Here is a 15,874-nt window from a genome sequence, read left to right on the forward strand (position 1 = left end):
AAGATATCAGATGGTCTCTTTTTCTAGGTCAAAACATAAGCTTCTGTAGAAACACAATACTTACATCTTGTATTTATCCATGGATGGAAGTTTGAATGTACTGGGCTTATAAAATACCTAATTAATGTAACTGACAAGAGACAATTTACCTGGCATCACTACAAAGGACCCCTGGGGCTCCATGGCAACCAGGCAGGCACTAAGGATAGAAGGAGAGTCTGCAGCAGAGATCCCACACATGCGGCACACATCCTTGAGCTGTTTGCTGATTGTCTGCAGTGAACATTCTCCAAGGAGGATACTCCAATCTAAAGTCAGACATCACAAACAGTGTTACAAGTTTACACGGTGCCTCACACATCTGTCAGTTTTGCTTGGAAATGTAACTGTTGTGACCCAGTCCTAAAGGAAATAGAGTTTTCTGTTTAGCCCCTGCTATATATCCTATATCTCACTGCATTGACACAGAAACAAAAGCCTGCTCTTCCGGAGGCGGCCATCCTGCCTACAGTACCTGCAACAGACCCTGGCAGATCCAGGTTCTAGAATCCTTTCAGTGCTGAGGTCTGTCTTGGCTGGGCTACCCTGGGCTAGCTATTTTCCCCAGGGTCTAATTTTTCACTTCCCTCTGACACTGTTCACTGTGTCTAAGAGAAGCACTGGATTTAAGCAATACTGATGGGTCAGTGGCACTGTGTCTAAGTGTCAAGTCCTAGTATAAGCTTGTCCTCTGATGTCACATCACACCTACCAAGCACACAGTGCTCAGCTGCAGGCTTTCCTAGTCACACAGTTCTTCCCAGGGCAAGGACAGGGCAGTGTACTTATATTTCTAATGGTAGTCATTGTAGAATGGGAGAGGAAAAAGTGGCTGAGAACAGGAAGAAAACATCTTCAAATGGCAGAAGACAGGTGTGAGCACCATAGCAGTAACAAGGCCAAGCTCGTCCAGGCAAACAGTGGCAGCTAATCAGCAGACAGGAGGGCTGCCCAGAAGCTGGGGGCCTCTCCATGACCTCACTCAGCCCATGGCTCCACAGGAGCCCCAGGTCAGCTGGAAGGTGCACACGTGCTTCCGCCGTCTGTTTGGTTCCTTCAGCCAGTCAGGCTTTCTCTCCCCTTAAGGGGCAAGAAAAGAGAGTTCACCCCTTCCCACAATCTTACAAGGAGGAGGCCTTAATCATTTTCTAAAGTGCCAAGTGACAGACAACACGTTCACCGTGCTTCTTGTCTATTATTCCCCCACTGTCCCAAGGGTTATTTATGAATAGCTGAAAGCCTTTAAGAGGGAAGACTGACTGAAACGCAGAGTGAGGAGGAAGAGAGCCAATCTGACAGAAGTGATGGGAGGAACCCTGACGTGTCAGCCTCCAGGCTACTGATAAAGACTCATTATTAGTGCAGTGCTGTTTAAAACATAAAAGGTCCCATTTTCTCCCAGTCCACATCAGGTGTGACTAGAAGAAATGCCCTCTGTCTGGCAAACACTGCAGTGTGCACACATGGCTCTAAGTCTGAAACTCGAGTACAGATCTGTCCTACCAGTAGCAGCTTGCATGTGGGCTCTGCCTCTCTCAATGGTTTAATTCCAGGGATTCCAGTGCCCGGCTTGCACTTCCTGTAGTCAAACAGCACACTCACTCTAACACAGGCGCCAGAATGAACTACAGTCTGCTGCCTGTGTCAGTCACACAGACACAACCATTCATTAGTTCTTCTGCTTGTTCTGACTTCACACGGGAAGAACTCAACAAGTTCAAACTGAGCAACTGCTCTGTAAGAGAAAACTGTACTCTCGGGCCTCAGCAAGGACACTGTCCACTCTGTGATGTATGCCTTCTTTCTCGTTAATGCTTCTATTGAACTTATAATATTTGATTATCCCCCCAACCCTTCCACATACATCTCCTTACTGTCTTTCACTCAGTCTTTTTCCTCTTAGTTGCTCCATGCGCCTGTGTACACTATGTACATATGTAATCCTAAATCCAATGTGCTCGGTCTAGATGTTACGCATGTGTTACTCAAGTGTAGTGGACAGTCAATTGCTACACTCTTATCCCTTAGTCGCCTGTGGTCCTGTGCACGTGGATGTTAACATGTCTACTGCCCAAGCCATGTCCAGGCAGTCATGGTGGTGAGACTGTAACCTATATGACGATTCCTGCACCTAAGGTTCAGGGAACCCTGTGAACCCTGTGGAAGGTAGGTAGGAAGACTGCAGGAGCCGGAGGATCAGCGGGTGTGCTGTGAGACCTCAGGGAACCTGCTGAAGATCTGACCCAGGCCGTCATGCTTACACAGCAAGCACTTACACACCCAGCCATCTCTCCAGCCTTGGATGCTGTTCTTCCATAGGACTTTGACAATCACAATCTCTGATAGATGTTGTCTTAATCCTAACTTTTTTACTGCCTTAATATGTAACGTTATAAAATCTAACTATCACTTTATACTAATGAAACATGCTTTCCATTTTCCATTTACAATTGTTTGTTTAAGTGACTGGGGAAGGGTGGAACCACAGAGTTTTTAAACTTCTGGTTTATCCCCTCACATGTATGACAGTCACGGTCCTGAGTTTTGGCCTTCAGGGCAACTTTCGAGTCCTTGCTCCGCTCAGTCTCCTCTGCTCCTACGTCTGCTCACCTTTCAGCTCCCCGTGGCCGAGCCGCCCCAAGCGGCCAATGACGACTCTCCAGGGCAGAGATGTCATCTGGACAATCCCCAGGCACCATTCCCATAGCTTCTGAAGCCCAATCTTACGTGCAGACACTTTGCTCTTCCGTGACCTGACAGAGAGAGGAACAGAAAGAGTCCTACCCAAGTCAGTGGTCACATGGCAGGGCACACATTTCTAAGCCCAAATTTAACAGAAGCCAACCCAATCAGCAAGGGATCTCACCTGCTTGGTAAAGCAATGTTTACAACACAGGTCTCCAGTAACTCCCCATGCAGGTCAGTGCAGGATGCCAAGAGCCAGCGCTGGTCATGAGACAGACAATAGCCCACAAAGAGCACATTGTATTTCTGGCTCGCCTCACCAAAGGTCTCTCCGGGCTCTGTCTGCTTGTCTTTGATTGGGGCCAATATAAAGGGAGGGGAATAAAGCTGGATTGGACAGGGCCGCTGAAATAAGAATCAAGTTTATTATCAGCACAAGGCCAACTGAAACAGCATTACAATAACCCAGAGCAGCAGCAAGGGAAGAAAACGGGGAGTGATGACAACAGACTGTCTCACCACCTCCTCTCCAAGACTAAACACTCAGCTAGCAATGAAGACACAGTGAAGTAGGCTTTAAAATGCATCAACTATGGGGCCCTGTGGCTTAGTTGTTTAAAACACCTGTCTAGTAAATGATATAAGCCATCAATGTTTGATTAAAAGAAACTACTGTATTAGAAAGTAAAAAAGAACAGAAACCGAGGCCACAATAATGTCCATTATGTGCAGCCTCAGGAGGATCTGGAGTCACAGGCAGCAAACTTGAGACTGGCAAGGTACAGAGACATAGCTTTAGGATGACAGGCAGGAGAGGTGCCCTGGTTTACACTGTGGCAGAAAATGACTCTCTTTCCAAAACTCACCTCTGGGTTCTTGAGGGTCATCTCAATGCTGGCTGCGGGCCCAAAGCCCGTGAGGGATTTGATGTGGATCTGTGTAGGCAGAGGCCGCCTGCACTGGCAGTACACTGAAAACGCCATGGACTTCAAGTATTGAATATAGAAAACATGTTCATCCTTCATTGTCTGCAGCATGTACTGGCAAGGCACAATCTACAAGACACAAGTGGAAGTCAGCTCAAAACCTTACAAGCCAGACAGCTGGAAAATGAGAAGGCACGGGCTTACGGCTACAGTGGAAAGAAGGAACCTTAACTCCATAATGTAAGTGTCAAATATGACTACACCCTAATTTCTCTCAGTGACATAAAAGCTGTTTGTCAAATGTCCATGAGAAGAGTAGTACAGGCATGTCAGTCTCCTTGAGGACGGGACAATCCCATCCCACGGGCCTCCTACTTTAAAGCTTGCATCTTAGGGCATGCCCATTTGTACATTTGACACAGCACGCTACAGTTCACTGTAACTTCAATCCTTCACTCTACAGCACAGCTCTCAATAAAGCGATGAGGAGCCATCACCACTGTACGGAACAGTTAACTGTACTTCATTTTAAATCTAGTGCAAGTGCAGGGGAATAGGTGTGATCACACCCTGCTCAGGAAGCAACGGTGAGCATTTTGGAAAATGACATTTCCATGTCTACATTTGAGAATCCACTTTTAAAGATTGGACTGAAGAACAATGCACCAGTATGCTAGGCTTCTTTTACACCAGTGGGAAAAGTGAGCACACACCAAATGTAGACCTGCATGAGCATGGCCAACATATAATGTCCACTGTGCTATCTGGAGCAGGCCCAGTCTCAGCACTGCAGAGGTTGGGCCATCAGAAGCTGGAGGCCAGCCTCAGTACCACAGTGGGACCCTCAGGACAACAGAGCCTTCTTATGACAAGTCGCCCAGGAAAAATGTTCCCATGTTAACCAGAAAATGAGAACCCTGACCTTGCAAAGAGACAAGTGTAGAAATGCACTAGGATGGAAATGATGGCTGGATCTGAACTAGAGCCCTGAAGGAGACTGCTCTATGCAGGCTCACAGATCTGCAGCTCAAAGGACTCAGAAGCCCATCTCACAGAAGCAGAAAGCAGCAGAAAGTAAAGCAAGCTAGTCAACAGCAACCTGGAGAATGAACGAGCTTCTCATGTGCTCGGGTAAGTGATCCAGCATCTCCGTGTAGCAGCGCATCAAGCTCAACAGCCAGAAGTTTCCAGAGCTGGAGTCCTCCTCTGCAGTGTATGTGAAGGGGTCCACCATGTAAATGACAACGGCTGGAGGGTAGGCATGACTGTCTGCAGAGTCGGGCTCCGTGGGGATTCCTATTCTCTCCCTCTCTGTGACACTGGAGAGAGAATCAGGTGTGAGGCTCTCACGGCAAAGACAAACTCTATGGAACAAATCAATCACAGAGCCCGCTGAGCCCCCAGGCAATGACCCAGTGCATCAGCACATGCCACACACCAGGACCAACGTTTAAAGATGAGACAGGAAACAGACAGCAGTACAGAAGCCAAAAGCTGCTATGTGATACCCACAACTCTGGGGTCTCGGATTTCAAACTGTCAGGTGAAGGACTCTGGCTAGTAGGGCCTATGCATATATCCCCAAGTTCCAAACTCTGCAAACATGTCTAGTCCTGAGTGTGTTAGAACAGGACACTCGTATCCATGTTAGTCTGAACCATATTTTTCTGATCTCTTTATTCTCTGTTAACAGTGCACACAAAGGTTTTAAACACTACTACTTAATGAACCCAGTAATGAGCATGCTGACTACTGGTTCCATCTCTAGTGCACGCTTAGAGCAGCACTTGTCAGTTCGTATTGGCAAGAATGGAAGAAGCGTTCGACTAGGCTCTGAGAGAAAGTGTGTGTGTGAGGTGGGGTGAAGGGTTGCGACCAAGATGAAAGTTCACTTGGTTGTAAGACACAAACACACCTGTCTTGTCCATCCTGTGAGGGCTGGGTGCAGCTCTGCCCAGGCTCAGTGTCTCCGCAAGCCACATTCCCTGGGGTTCGATCAGTGGAGCTGCCCCCAGCACTGGCGTTCTGCCCTCCAACACCACCACTGAATCCTGAAGAAGAGGTAGTGTTCATCTGAGTGATGCCTGGGGCAGAGGCAGCTGAGGAGCCTGGCGGCCCAGAGGAGGCAGATGAACTACTTGCTGCAGGGTTTGCAGAGCTGCTGGAGGTCGGGTTGAATGCACTGCCAGCCAGAGGTGCTCCTGAGCCTGAATTTGAAGGTAAAGTCCCAGCATTCCCAGGCGTGGTTTGTCCCTGTGCTTCTGCTGGTGGGCTCTGGTGCTTAGGTGGCATCAGCAGGCCACTGTCGAGCTGCAGAGTGGCTAAATAAGGTGCTGAAGAAAGACAAAAATGACCTTAGTGTCGCTAGCAGTCATCTTGGATACTGCCATCACATATGAATATAAACTCCTATGCAAATGGCTGAATGCACACAAAACAATTTGTCGATTCTACACTTGGTTTTACAGCCAGAGACAGAAAAGAAATTGTTCCTAACAAGTCTCCTTTTCTGATGTCACTGAGAAATGGACCCTTTAGCTGTGTATATGCAGCTTTGCAAGCTCTCAAAGTTTTCTTCAAGCTTAAGCAGCTAATGTCAAGAAACGCTGCTGTTTTCAAAATGGCTGTCAGCACATATAATTCCAATGAGCAAACTTGTAAGAACATACATCACATAAAAATCAGGATTTAGCCAGGCATGGTGGTAGACACCTCAGTGCCAACACTTAGAAAGCAGAGGCAGGTCTACCCACATAGTAAGTTCCAGGTCAGCTACAATAAAAATAAATAAATAAATAAAATAAAAGGAGGAGGAGAAAGAAAGAGGTAGGAGGAAGAAGGAGAGAGAAGGGAGGAGAAGGAAGAGGAGGAAGAAAAGAGCAGGAGGAAAAGGAGGAGGAAGGGAGGAAGAGTAGAAGAAAGAGGAAGAAGAGGAGGAGGAAAAAGAGGAAGAGGAACCCTCCCAGAATACAAACAGCAAAGGTGGGAGACAAAGAACCGTAATGCTGCAACTGCCAGGGAGGGAAAAGACTTTGCCACTGTACTTCACCAACTCTCCAATCCCATCATTTTCCCGGTTACCTAGGTGATGGCGGCAAACTTGAGCATAAAGTTTGAGTCTGGAATGATTGTCACTCTCCTCATTGCTCCATGGCTGGTTAAACCACTCGCTCACAAGCTCCTCAGTCAGCTTCTGCGCCACACTCTTGCCCACACGCATGATCCCGTCACGGAGCACTTTGCAGATGGGCTTGTGCTGTCCCAGCCGACACATCTGACAACACATGAGAGGGTCACTGACAGCAGCCACCCTCCACAGAAGCATGCAAGCACACTGGCATCAGCAACTGGCCTTCCCTGGCAGACACTGAGTCCCTGAAACTGCTCTGTCCTTCCAACCCTGGGTGTGGTCCTCTAAAGAGGCAGTGTGCTGACCACTCTCTAAGAGTCAGAAGCTACTAGCATACTCACAGGAGAGTGGGCAGAGAGTTCATGAAATCAGCTCTAACAAGGGGACTTTCTGCCTGGCCAGGAAGGGACTATATTCCCCTTACTGTAGCTGCAGAGGGGGCAGCTCCCTGTGTTGCTTAACTTTGGTCAACCTGACACAAACCTAGACTAATCTGGTAAGTGGGGATCTCAATAAAGGAATACCTCCATCAGATTGGCCTGAGGGGCATTTTCCAGATTAATGATGGATGCATGAGGGCACAACCCACTTCAGGGAATGCATAAAAAGACAACTGAACAAGACAGAGAAAGCAAGCCAGCAAGCAGTGTTCTCCCATGGCCTCTGCTTCAGTTCTTGCTTCCAGCTTCCTGTCCGACTTCCCTCCACCATGGGCTGTAACCTGTAAGCTGAAACCTTTCCTCTTCTTCATAGTGTTGTTCTTTACCAGTGTGTCTTACCACAGCCACAGAAAACCCAATACTCCCAGGGGACAGTCATGAGCAGGAGACTACTGCCTGCAGCTCCTTCAGAGCAGGGATGGTATACCTAAACAGACCCAGCAAGCCACAAAACCTTAGATCAGGCCAGTGGTTCATTCAGAAGGGAGACAAGTTGTCTTTGATAGCTAATTGTGACTTAACAGTGTCTTGTACCCACAGAGCAGACAATGGTCAGAAGTGACAGCATCCAAAGGTTCACTTTGTGCTGAACACATGCCACTCACTGTCAGCATCCCCTCACCTCCTTCTTCAGCCAGAGGGTGAGCTCTGTCCTAGAGGACAGTTGATACGCCGCTAGGTCTTATTTTCAAACGCTTCTGCGGCACTCACAGGAGCTAGCCAGCATCCGAAATGCTTTAGCAAATACCCGTTTTGTTTCATGCTGTCAGCACTCTGGTACTAATTTACACGAGCCAGGCCTTGGCACTTCAGCACAAGACATCAAGGAGTCAGGCCTGTCACAACTGAAGGGGCTTATTCACTAAAGATGCAAAACCACCTTCCTGCTTTTCATATCAGTATGGCTACCAGATTTCTAATCTACCAGATTTTAGTATTAAGATGAACTTAGTGTTATGTTAAAGCACAACAGAGCATAACCCATTAAATTTATCCTCCAATTCTGACATTTTCAAGGTAAATGTTTCTAGTACACTTTCTGGATCTCTTATAGTCAAAATGGAAACACGAAGTTCATGTGCCTCCTAGGTCTACAGGCCCATGATTCATCCTTATTTACAACAAATTCTCTTTCAGATGGAGCTCCAGGTTCGTTCCTCCAGTTACAGTCAGATGCAGGCCCCATGGAGCAGAAGGAGCCGCACAACATGCTCACCTCATACACAGCACTCAAGTCCCTGAAGAAAGTTTTGGCTCCTTCGAGCAAGGCCTCATTTTCTGGACACACCACAATATAAGCAACATCACGGTGGCCCCCATAGGGCTCCAAGAGCAGCCTCTCCCAGAAGGGCAAGGAGAAGGGTGAGATGGTCAAGAACTCCTTGTCGTAGCCCACCAGCAGAGTAGGGATGGGCAGGGGCTCAGGAGACTCTTCTGAACCTGGAAGACAGTGCTGTTTAGGAAGGAACATGAGTCTCTTCCCATGCTGGACAGCTTGGCAGCCCCTGACCCAGTGTCTGAGCCATGGGAGCCTCGTACATGTTCTAAGGGCCTCCTGCTATCAGCTCACTGAAGGCAGAAGGCAGCAAGCCAGGTTTAGTTAACAGGCACACTGCTTCAGTGTGCTTGAATACAACAGAGATCCTGGCCATGGAGCAGGAGGCCAAGCAAACCCAGAAGCCGGATGACAGGCACCATGGGCTGAGGCAGAGGCCCCCCATGACCAGGGAGGCCAGACCTTGCAGCACCCAGAGCATGGAAGCATAAAGAAAGTTCAGAAACACCCAGGCTCACTCACCGTACGTCCCACGCCCTGCCATCTTATGGAACTGCTGCCAAGTGAGCGGCCCCTGCACGTGCTGGATGTTCTCCCAGGTCCTGCCTGTGCGCTTCTTCTGGATAGCATCCTGTAGGAAGGGCTGCAGGGAAAGCAGCATGCGCACCACATCTTGGGATGAGAGCATGCTCGTGTCCAGCACTGTGAGAGGAGAAAAGAGCAGAGGGCAAGGACGTCAGGGATGTGTGTCCCCTGCTAGATGCCATCCTGGGTCTGCATTCTAGGAGATAGGTAATCTGGGAATCAAGAGAAAAGCTCTTCCAAACTAAAGAAAAGAACAGGCCACTTGCTAACAGGAGTTCAGAGAGAAGTAGTTACTCTACTTGGAAGCATTAAATTGAAAACACTGTGTAAAAGAAGTAAAGAGATCTTATTTTTTTCCTATCATATAAACCTGTTTCCAAGATTTTTCAGAAGACAGAGGAGCACAAAGCTTCCTTAGTTTCCACATTCCTTTCATTTACACATCACTGTTGGGGACAAGGGGACATAAAGGAAGAGACCTAGAAAACCTTGCAAAATATCCTTGGAAATCCTGACTGCTTTATAGAGAAAGAGGCCTATTCTACTTTCCAGACAGCTCTGAAATGTACCTACTTCTTTCCACCCTACAGCAAGCTAGTATTTATCTTCGCTATGTAACGATTCCTTTTATTAAGACTGTAAATTGGGGCTGGAGAGATGGCTCAGCAGTCAAGAGCACTTGCTCCTGCAGAGGACTGGGGTTCAAGTACCTGCACTGACAGGGTGGCTCACAGCCACTTGTAGTTACAGCTCTGCAGGATCCTCTGACCTCTGCCGACCTCTGCAGGAACCAGGCATGCACACGGTGCACAGACATATATGCAGGCAAAGCATTCATACACAAAAATCTAAATAAAAAGTTTTATCACACAGGAGTGTATGTGCCCACAGAGGCCAGATGAGGTCATCAAATCCCCTGTTTTGTGGGTACTTTGATGTGGATGCTGCGGACTTAACTCGGGTCCTTTACTTGGGAGTACAGGCACTTTTTTGTCCTGAGGCAAAGTCCCCAGATCTGTCCTTGGTACTTCCTCTCCTCATCCTACAGTCTGGAGAGAATGCAGACTTCTGTCTGTCCTTCATTTACCTTCATAAATGTGATGTTGCTATCATTTTAAAATGCCTCCCATGACTGATGACTTTCCTGTTCTTTGGATGAAGCCTCTGTCCCACAGTGGCCCTTATTTCTCAGCCCTCTCTGTTCTCTGTGGGAACCTGAGCACCACAGAGCTCAGTGCCACTGTGCAACCTCAGTGTAATTGCTGCTGCCTGCTCAGGGGCAGCCCTGACCTCCCAAGGGGAGGGGGAAGGGATGGGGGAAGGGGAGGGGTCCCCTGCCTCGTGTTTCCCTCACTCACAACTTGCTTCCACATGATTCCTGTGTGCTTATTTAATATGTAATAGTCCCTCTCCCAAACAGACTTTGTCCCTTTGCCACCATTTATGCCCATATGTATCCTAGAGCAGCAGGGGAGCTGCCTACTCAGCATTTGTAACGTCCAATTCCAAACATGGGTGTCAGCTGGAGGTAGGTTTCCCCTTCTCCCCACAGTGCTAGGCACTGAACCATGGGCTTTGAACACGCAAACCATGAGCTCTATTACTAAACTAGACTGTGGCTGATTGGCAATTTTAAATAGCACACACCCCTGGGATGTGCCCCTGTAGCCACAGCAAAGTCATATGTGGTCACTGATCTGCAGCATACTGAGAAACCAGAAGGAGAAAATACTCGGGACATGTGTGGTTGGTTTCAGGAAGAAACATCATGGCAACTGCATACTGCAGGATGGCTGGATCCCCATAGGTAGGAATGTTAACCATCAGTTTTACACACTTGGCCACAAGCTGCCAGGATGCACCACCTGTCTGTAGTGTAATGGAATGGTTAAGTCTCCAAAAGCTTTAGCAGAAGGCAGCCCACCCTCTATGCAGAGGACACAGCCCAGCCCTCACTTCCAGTCCTTTGGTTATCATGTACAGCAAGATAATGGAAGTCTGATGGAAGTCTGCCCTCTGGGACACCTACCGTTGCTGTGCGGCCAACAGTGTATGGTGGCACTTCTCACCAGAGCCTCGTCCACTTTCCCGCCTGTGGGATTATCCACGTACTGCCTCCCCTGTTCCAGTGCGTTGACACACTCTGTCCAGTAGTCGTTGTTGTCTGCCTGCACTCGGTCATAAGTCCAGCTCACACAGGGGAGAGCATGGCGACTGCTGGAGGAGATGTAATCCAGGAAACTGAGAGAAGCGAAGGGCTGTGTGTGCTGATTCTGAAGGAGGAGGAGGAGGCTTATGGGGGGTTCTGGGGCTTTCCGGGAGCCCTCCACCTGAGGAAGCAAGGTGGACTGGCAGGAGGACTGGCACATCATCAGGCGTCTCTCTGCAGCTTGGCCAATGTCAGAATTCTTCCCAAAAATATCTAGCTCATCTTCGAGGAAGAGCCCCGAGTTGTAACCCAGTCTCCGGTTCACGATCGCACTGAACCCACAGGTGCAACGATACTGGTCCTCCTTGGAGGAGTCGGGGATGTACAGCCCGACATCTGCCCCTTTGACGTTCATGTTGCAGGCGCAAATGCAGCAGCTGTCAAAGTTCCTGTCCTTGAAGACATTCATCACGGAATCTGACAGAATCAGGGTGACATAGAGACTGTGGGCCTCAGGAATTGGCTGCATGGTGGCAGGCTCCACAGAGTTAAGGGGCCTTGTGGTAGAGGGTGTGGAAGCTGGTGACCCCTGATCCGTGCTGTCGTATTTCACAGACCCCTGGCCACTAGCAGTGCCCCCGCCTCTGGGAGTTCTTGGAGTCCTGGGGGTTCGTGGTGTGGGGACAGAGAATCGAGGGGTAGCTGGAGATGGGAGAACTCCGGCTCCACTGTTGCTGGCAGGGGCAGCACTGTTGAGCGTCACAGGCGTGTTCATCTGTGGTGTGTTCAGATAGTCTGGGTCTGCGAGGCTCCCGACACTAGGCACATTACTGCAATAGACACGAGGTAGCAGTGAGGGAGGTGCACAGGCAGAAGCCACCCCACACACCCCACACCACAGCCTTGCACTGAGCATCTGTAATTTTCTCTTCGAAAACAAAAGAAAAAAGGAGGGAGAGAGGGAAGGAAGGGGAGAAGGGCAGAGCACGAGAAAACACACACACACACACACACACACACACACACACACACACATCTTTCCACACAATCCACACTACACAGTCCTCACCTGACCTGCTGGGAAGCATGCGTGGCAGTGGCATGGAGAAAGCTGTGGGGGTTTTATAAGGACTAATGCTGCAGGGCTGGGCTTGCAGCTGCTCTGCAGCTATGTCTCTGCGGGCTTTGGAACTGAGAGCCTGCCTATGCACTTTATGGAGGCTGTAATTCTGTAATGGTATGGAAGTAGCTGTAAGCAAGTACACATTCAAATGTGGTGCTTTCCTAATTTAGAGGGCAGCCCTGGTAAGGATTTCGTGCCCCCACACTGTATGACTGCTGTGCCCATCTGTCTGTCTGCCCAGTACGGAGTTTAGTGTCACCCAGCAGTCTGGACCAAGGTCCTCTTTCGCTCAGTCCCCTTCATCCTTCAATGTCATATATTACACACAATCACATGCATTCCAGAGTTGGACATCCTTGGGAAGAGTAGCCAGGCAGGAAAGGAGACCACCTATGCAGTGTTTGCATGTTCCACCACTAGAAACACATGCTCAACACACTCCCACAGGCCTGGAGATAGTGCACACAGAGGCTTACTCACCGTGCACTCGCAAGGCCTCAGGCACAGCAAGTATTTCAGTCCTAATGACTTGACACATGAAGCCCCTGCTCCTCAGTGAGCTACACGTCAATTTGCTTCCACAGTCTGTGCCCTTCAGAGCCTGGGTCATGGGCCCAGGTATCTAAATCAGGTGGTATTCATATAAACCCTGACATAAAATGACATACATGACATTTCTTAGGTTCTGACAAAAGCTGATAGAGAAACTGAATGGTGCAATAAATAACTATCTGCACACTTATCACGTTCCTTTAAAATTTCTCGGTCAAAAAATTCTAAAATGATTCTGCAGTTTGAATCAAAACAGAGCCATGATTGCTAACTGAAATCTAAACATGTTGCTTGTTCCCTGAGTAGAAAGCACTTCATCTTACTTAGCAGCCTCATTCTTCCCTGTTCATTAAGGATGAACTGAAGACCAATCCTGTGTGAAAAGTGGGGTGGTCAGCAGAGAGACAGAAGTTGACATGACCTGCAGCAGACCTGAAGCAGGCACCAGCAAGTGTGGCAAGTGTGACAGGTGACCCCAGCATGGTGGGCACTGGAGAGCACATCAGGACCCTGACAGTGCAGAGCTGTGCTGCTTGGTAAAACAGCCCCTGGACCCCAGAGCACATCAGATAATGTGGACAGAAGCACCTTCCTGTCCCACAGGCTCCGCAGCGCTACCAGTCTAATCTCTGCTGCAGAGGGCACAGGGTGAGGATAATGGGTGGGAGTGACAACTCAGAGTGTGAAGACTATCAGAACCTGTCCAGAGAGTCTGGGGTTGAGGCTTCAGGATCTCACTCAGCAGCTAGAGCCCACATGGAGCTTGGCAGCAGCTAGGCCAAGTACTCACAGGGCAGCTGGCCGCGCAGCCCTCTCCCCTCCCCACTGCAGTCTGTAGCCATTGGCTGCTGGAGTCTTCCCAAAGTTATAATCCCACTATAAGAAGCAGAAGATCCAGGCCCAGGGTCCCTCAAGCCCACAGTCTTTTCAGAAGGCAGAACTGTCACATGGCATGGGCTTCCAAGTCTGGGGTTTTTCTGTCACCTTTCTGCCCACCCCCTCATCCTAACACTGACCATGTAAACTGCTGGTGTCTATCACAGACGTGACCAGAAAACTGTTTTACTTGCTCCTAAGGCTTATCATTCAGTTAGCTGCTAATGTTTTAATGTCTGACAACAGTCCCTGAGAAGGGGCATGTGCCAGAGCCCACTCATCTCCACAGTTCCTGCAGCGAGCCTGGGTAAAGCACAGGCCTCTTACTCAGCTGCACTTACTTGTTTATCCATCCACACATGCATGTGGCCCCACACACATTTGCATTTGTAAATTTTTGCTTTATTTAGTAAAAAGATCTCTTTCAAAGAAAGCAGAGTCAACACTGCTGATACAAGTACTGTTTCTCCAGGCAGTATGGGATGTCCAAGTCACCAGCCATTTCTCCCTTTCCCTACCATACCTCAATCTGTTACTGCGTTACCCAATTTTACAGTCCCACACTGAAACCATTACCTTACACAAAGCAAAGCTCCTCCTCCTACTGACAAACAGCAGCAACTCCAATCAAATGCAGATTCTATGGCAAACACCAGGTTAGACTTACACAGAGCTCTCTGAAATAATCTTAATTTATCTACACACACACACGAGAGAGAGAGAGAGAGAGAGAGAGAGAGAGAGAGAGAGAGAGAGAGAAGGGGGGAAGAGGGAGGGAGGGAGGGAGGGAGGGAGGGAGGGAGAAAATTTCAGGAAATTTCATTAAAAAATAAACACACAGTCCTACAAAAGACAACATGGTCAAAAGCAAGAGTAAGCAAGAAACCAGTGTCAGAGACTGAGCTACTGTGACCCTGTGACAAGTACTCAGAAAACAGTAAGGTGGCATCACATATGGTAAGTGGTAGAGTCTTGCACGTACTTATAACCGTCTCTAATGGAAGAGGCTGCAGGGGGCATGGGCAGCTGTTCCATTTTAGGAGGAACTGCCCATGAGGGCCGGAACAGACAGGCGTCAGGTGTCTTCAGAGGCAGCAGGCAATGGCTTGGCAGAGTCTTCAGTGGAGCAAACATGGAAGAGCCCACAAAAGGCTGGAACTGCGGCACTTGGTGCACATAGGAGAAGTCCTGTGACAATGAAATGGGGCTGGTTTAATGCTGGCAAACTGGAGCCAGTCATGGTTGCTCGGTGCTTCATAAAACCCAGGCACAGAATCTACTGCAATTCAATAGTTCTCTCCAAGGTCTAAGTAAAAAGATCTAATTTCAACACTGGTGATGAAGCAGCCATCATGAAGTGACAGATGTGCTCCTGGTGCACTCATATGGAAGCCCACTGAGAAACTACCCAGCCTTGGAGAAGCCCACACACTGACTATTACCTTTATCTCCTCTGGCTTGGGACTTCCTAAGCCATCTTCCACTTCCATCCTGAACTCTGTGAGGTGTGTGGGGACCATGCTGACCACAGGACTCTCCATCATGCCCAATGCAGTTACTGTCTCTGAACTTACTCCATCCTTATAATTCATCACAGGAGAAAATGCAGGATGCTGTTCCAATGACGGAGGGGTGGGGAACATCCTTTGCAAGTCTGCAACTGCTAAAAACAAAATTAAAAGTGCATCTGAACAGCAAGATTCCTAAAAGCTGTGACAAGCAGCCAGGCACAGCAGTACCCACACAAGGCTAACAGGATTTCAAGACCCCTGGGACTCCCTCTTTTCCCAGTGCTGCATTACATGGTGTGATGCTAGTGCAGTGAACAGGATCAGCAGAAGGTGTGATTTTCTTTCAATAACTGACTCAAAAAAAAAAAAAAAAACTGAAGGAAAAGAGTCAAGAAGAAAGTGAAAGCAATCCAACTACATTATGAAAGTCTGTCTTCATTTCCAAATGTTTATAAAATAGTACAGAAAAGTTATTTAGAATAAGGCTGGGGAGTTGGTATGACTGAATCACAGTCCTGCTCTTTGGGGAATGATCTCACACTGTCTTCCTAGACTTATAGTTTTAGAGTTAGGATTAATACT

The 15,874-nt window shown here is 48.5% G+C and overlaps 1 protein-coding gene across 4 annotated transcripts in view; it reads right to left on the bottom strand.

The window, feature by feature from the left end:
* The window catches only part of MED13L (mediator complex subunit 13L), a 189,491-nt gene that overhangs the window by 9,906 nt on the left and 163,711 nt on the right, over positions 1-15,874 (bottom strand). Inside the window, exons 15-26 of one of the 4 annotated variants that reach the window (XM_080941131.1) lie at positions 15,224-15,441; positions 14,764-14,969; positions 11,111-12,060; positions 9,019-9,198; positions 8,437-8,660; positions 6,732-6,924; positions 5,566-5,983; positions 4,750-4,969; positions 3,591-3,779; positions 2,906-3,129; positions 2,650-2,792; positions 150-308 (exon numbers count right to left, since the gene is read on the bottom strand). In XM_080941131.1, coding sequence (XP_080797257.1) covers positions 150-308; positions 2,650-2,792; positions 2,906-3,129; positions 3,591-3,779; positions 4,750-4,969; positions 5,566-5,983; positions 6,732-6,924; positions 8,437-8,660; positions 9,019-9,198; positions 11,111-12,060; positions 14,764-14,969; positions 15,224-15,441 — 3,324 coding nt within the window. Of the gene's footprint in view, positions 1-149; positions 309-2,649; positions 2,820-2,905; positions 3,130-3,590; positions 3,780-4,749; positions 4,970-5,565; positions 5,984-6,731; positions 6,925-8,436; positions 8,661-9,018; positions 9,199-11,110; positions 12,061-14,763; positions 14,970-15,223; positions 15,445-15,874 lie in introns of all 4 variants that reach the window. The other 3 variants (XM_080941129.1, XM_080941130.1, XM_080941128.1) reach the window with 3 other exon arrangements.

The sequence above is a fragment of the Micromys minutus genome (assembly GCF_963924665.1).
Source record: "Micromys minutus genome assembly, chromosome: 29".
NCBI classification, from domain to species: Eukaryota; Metazoa; Chordata; class Mammalia; order Rodentia; family Muridae; genus Micromys; species Micromys minutus.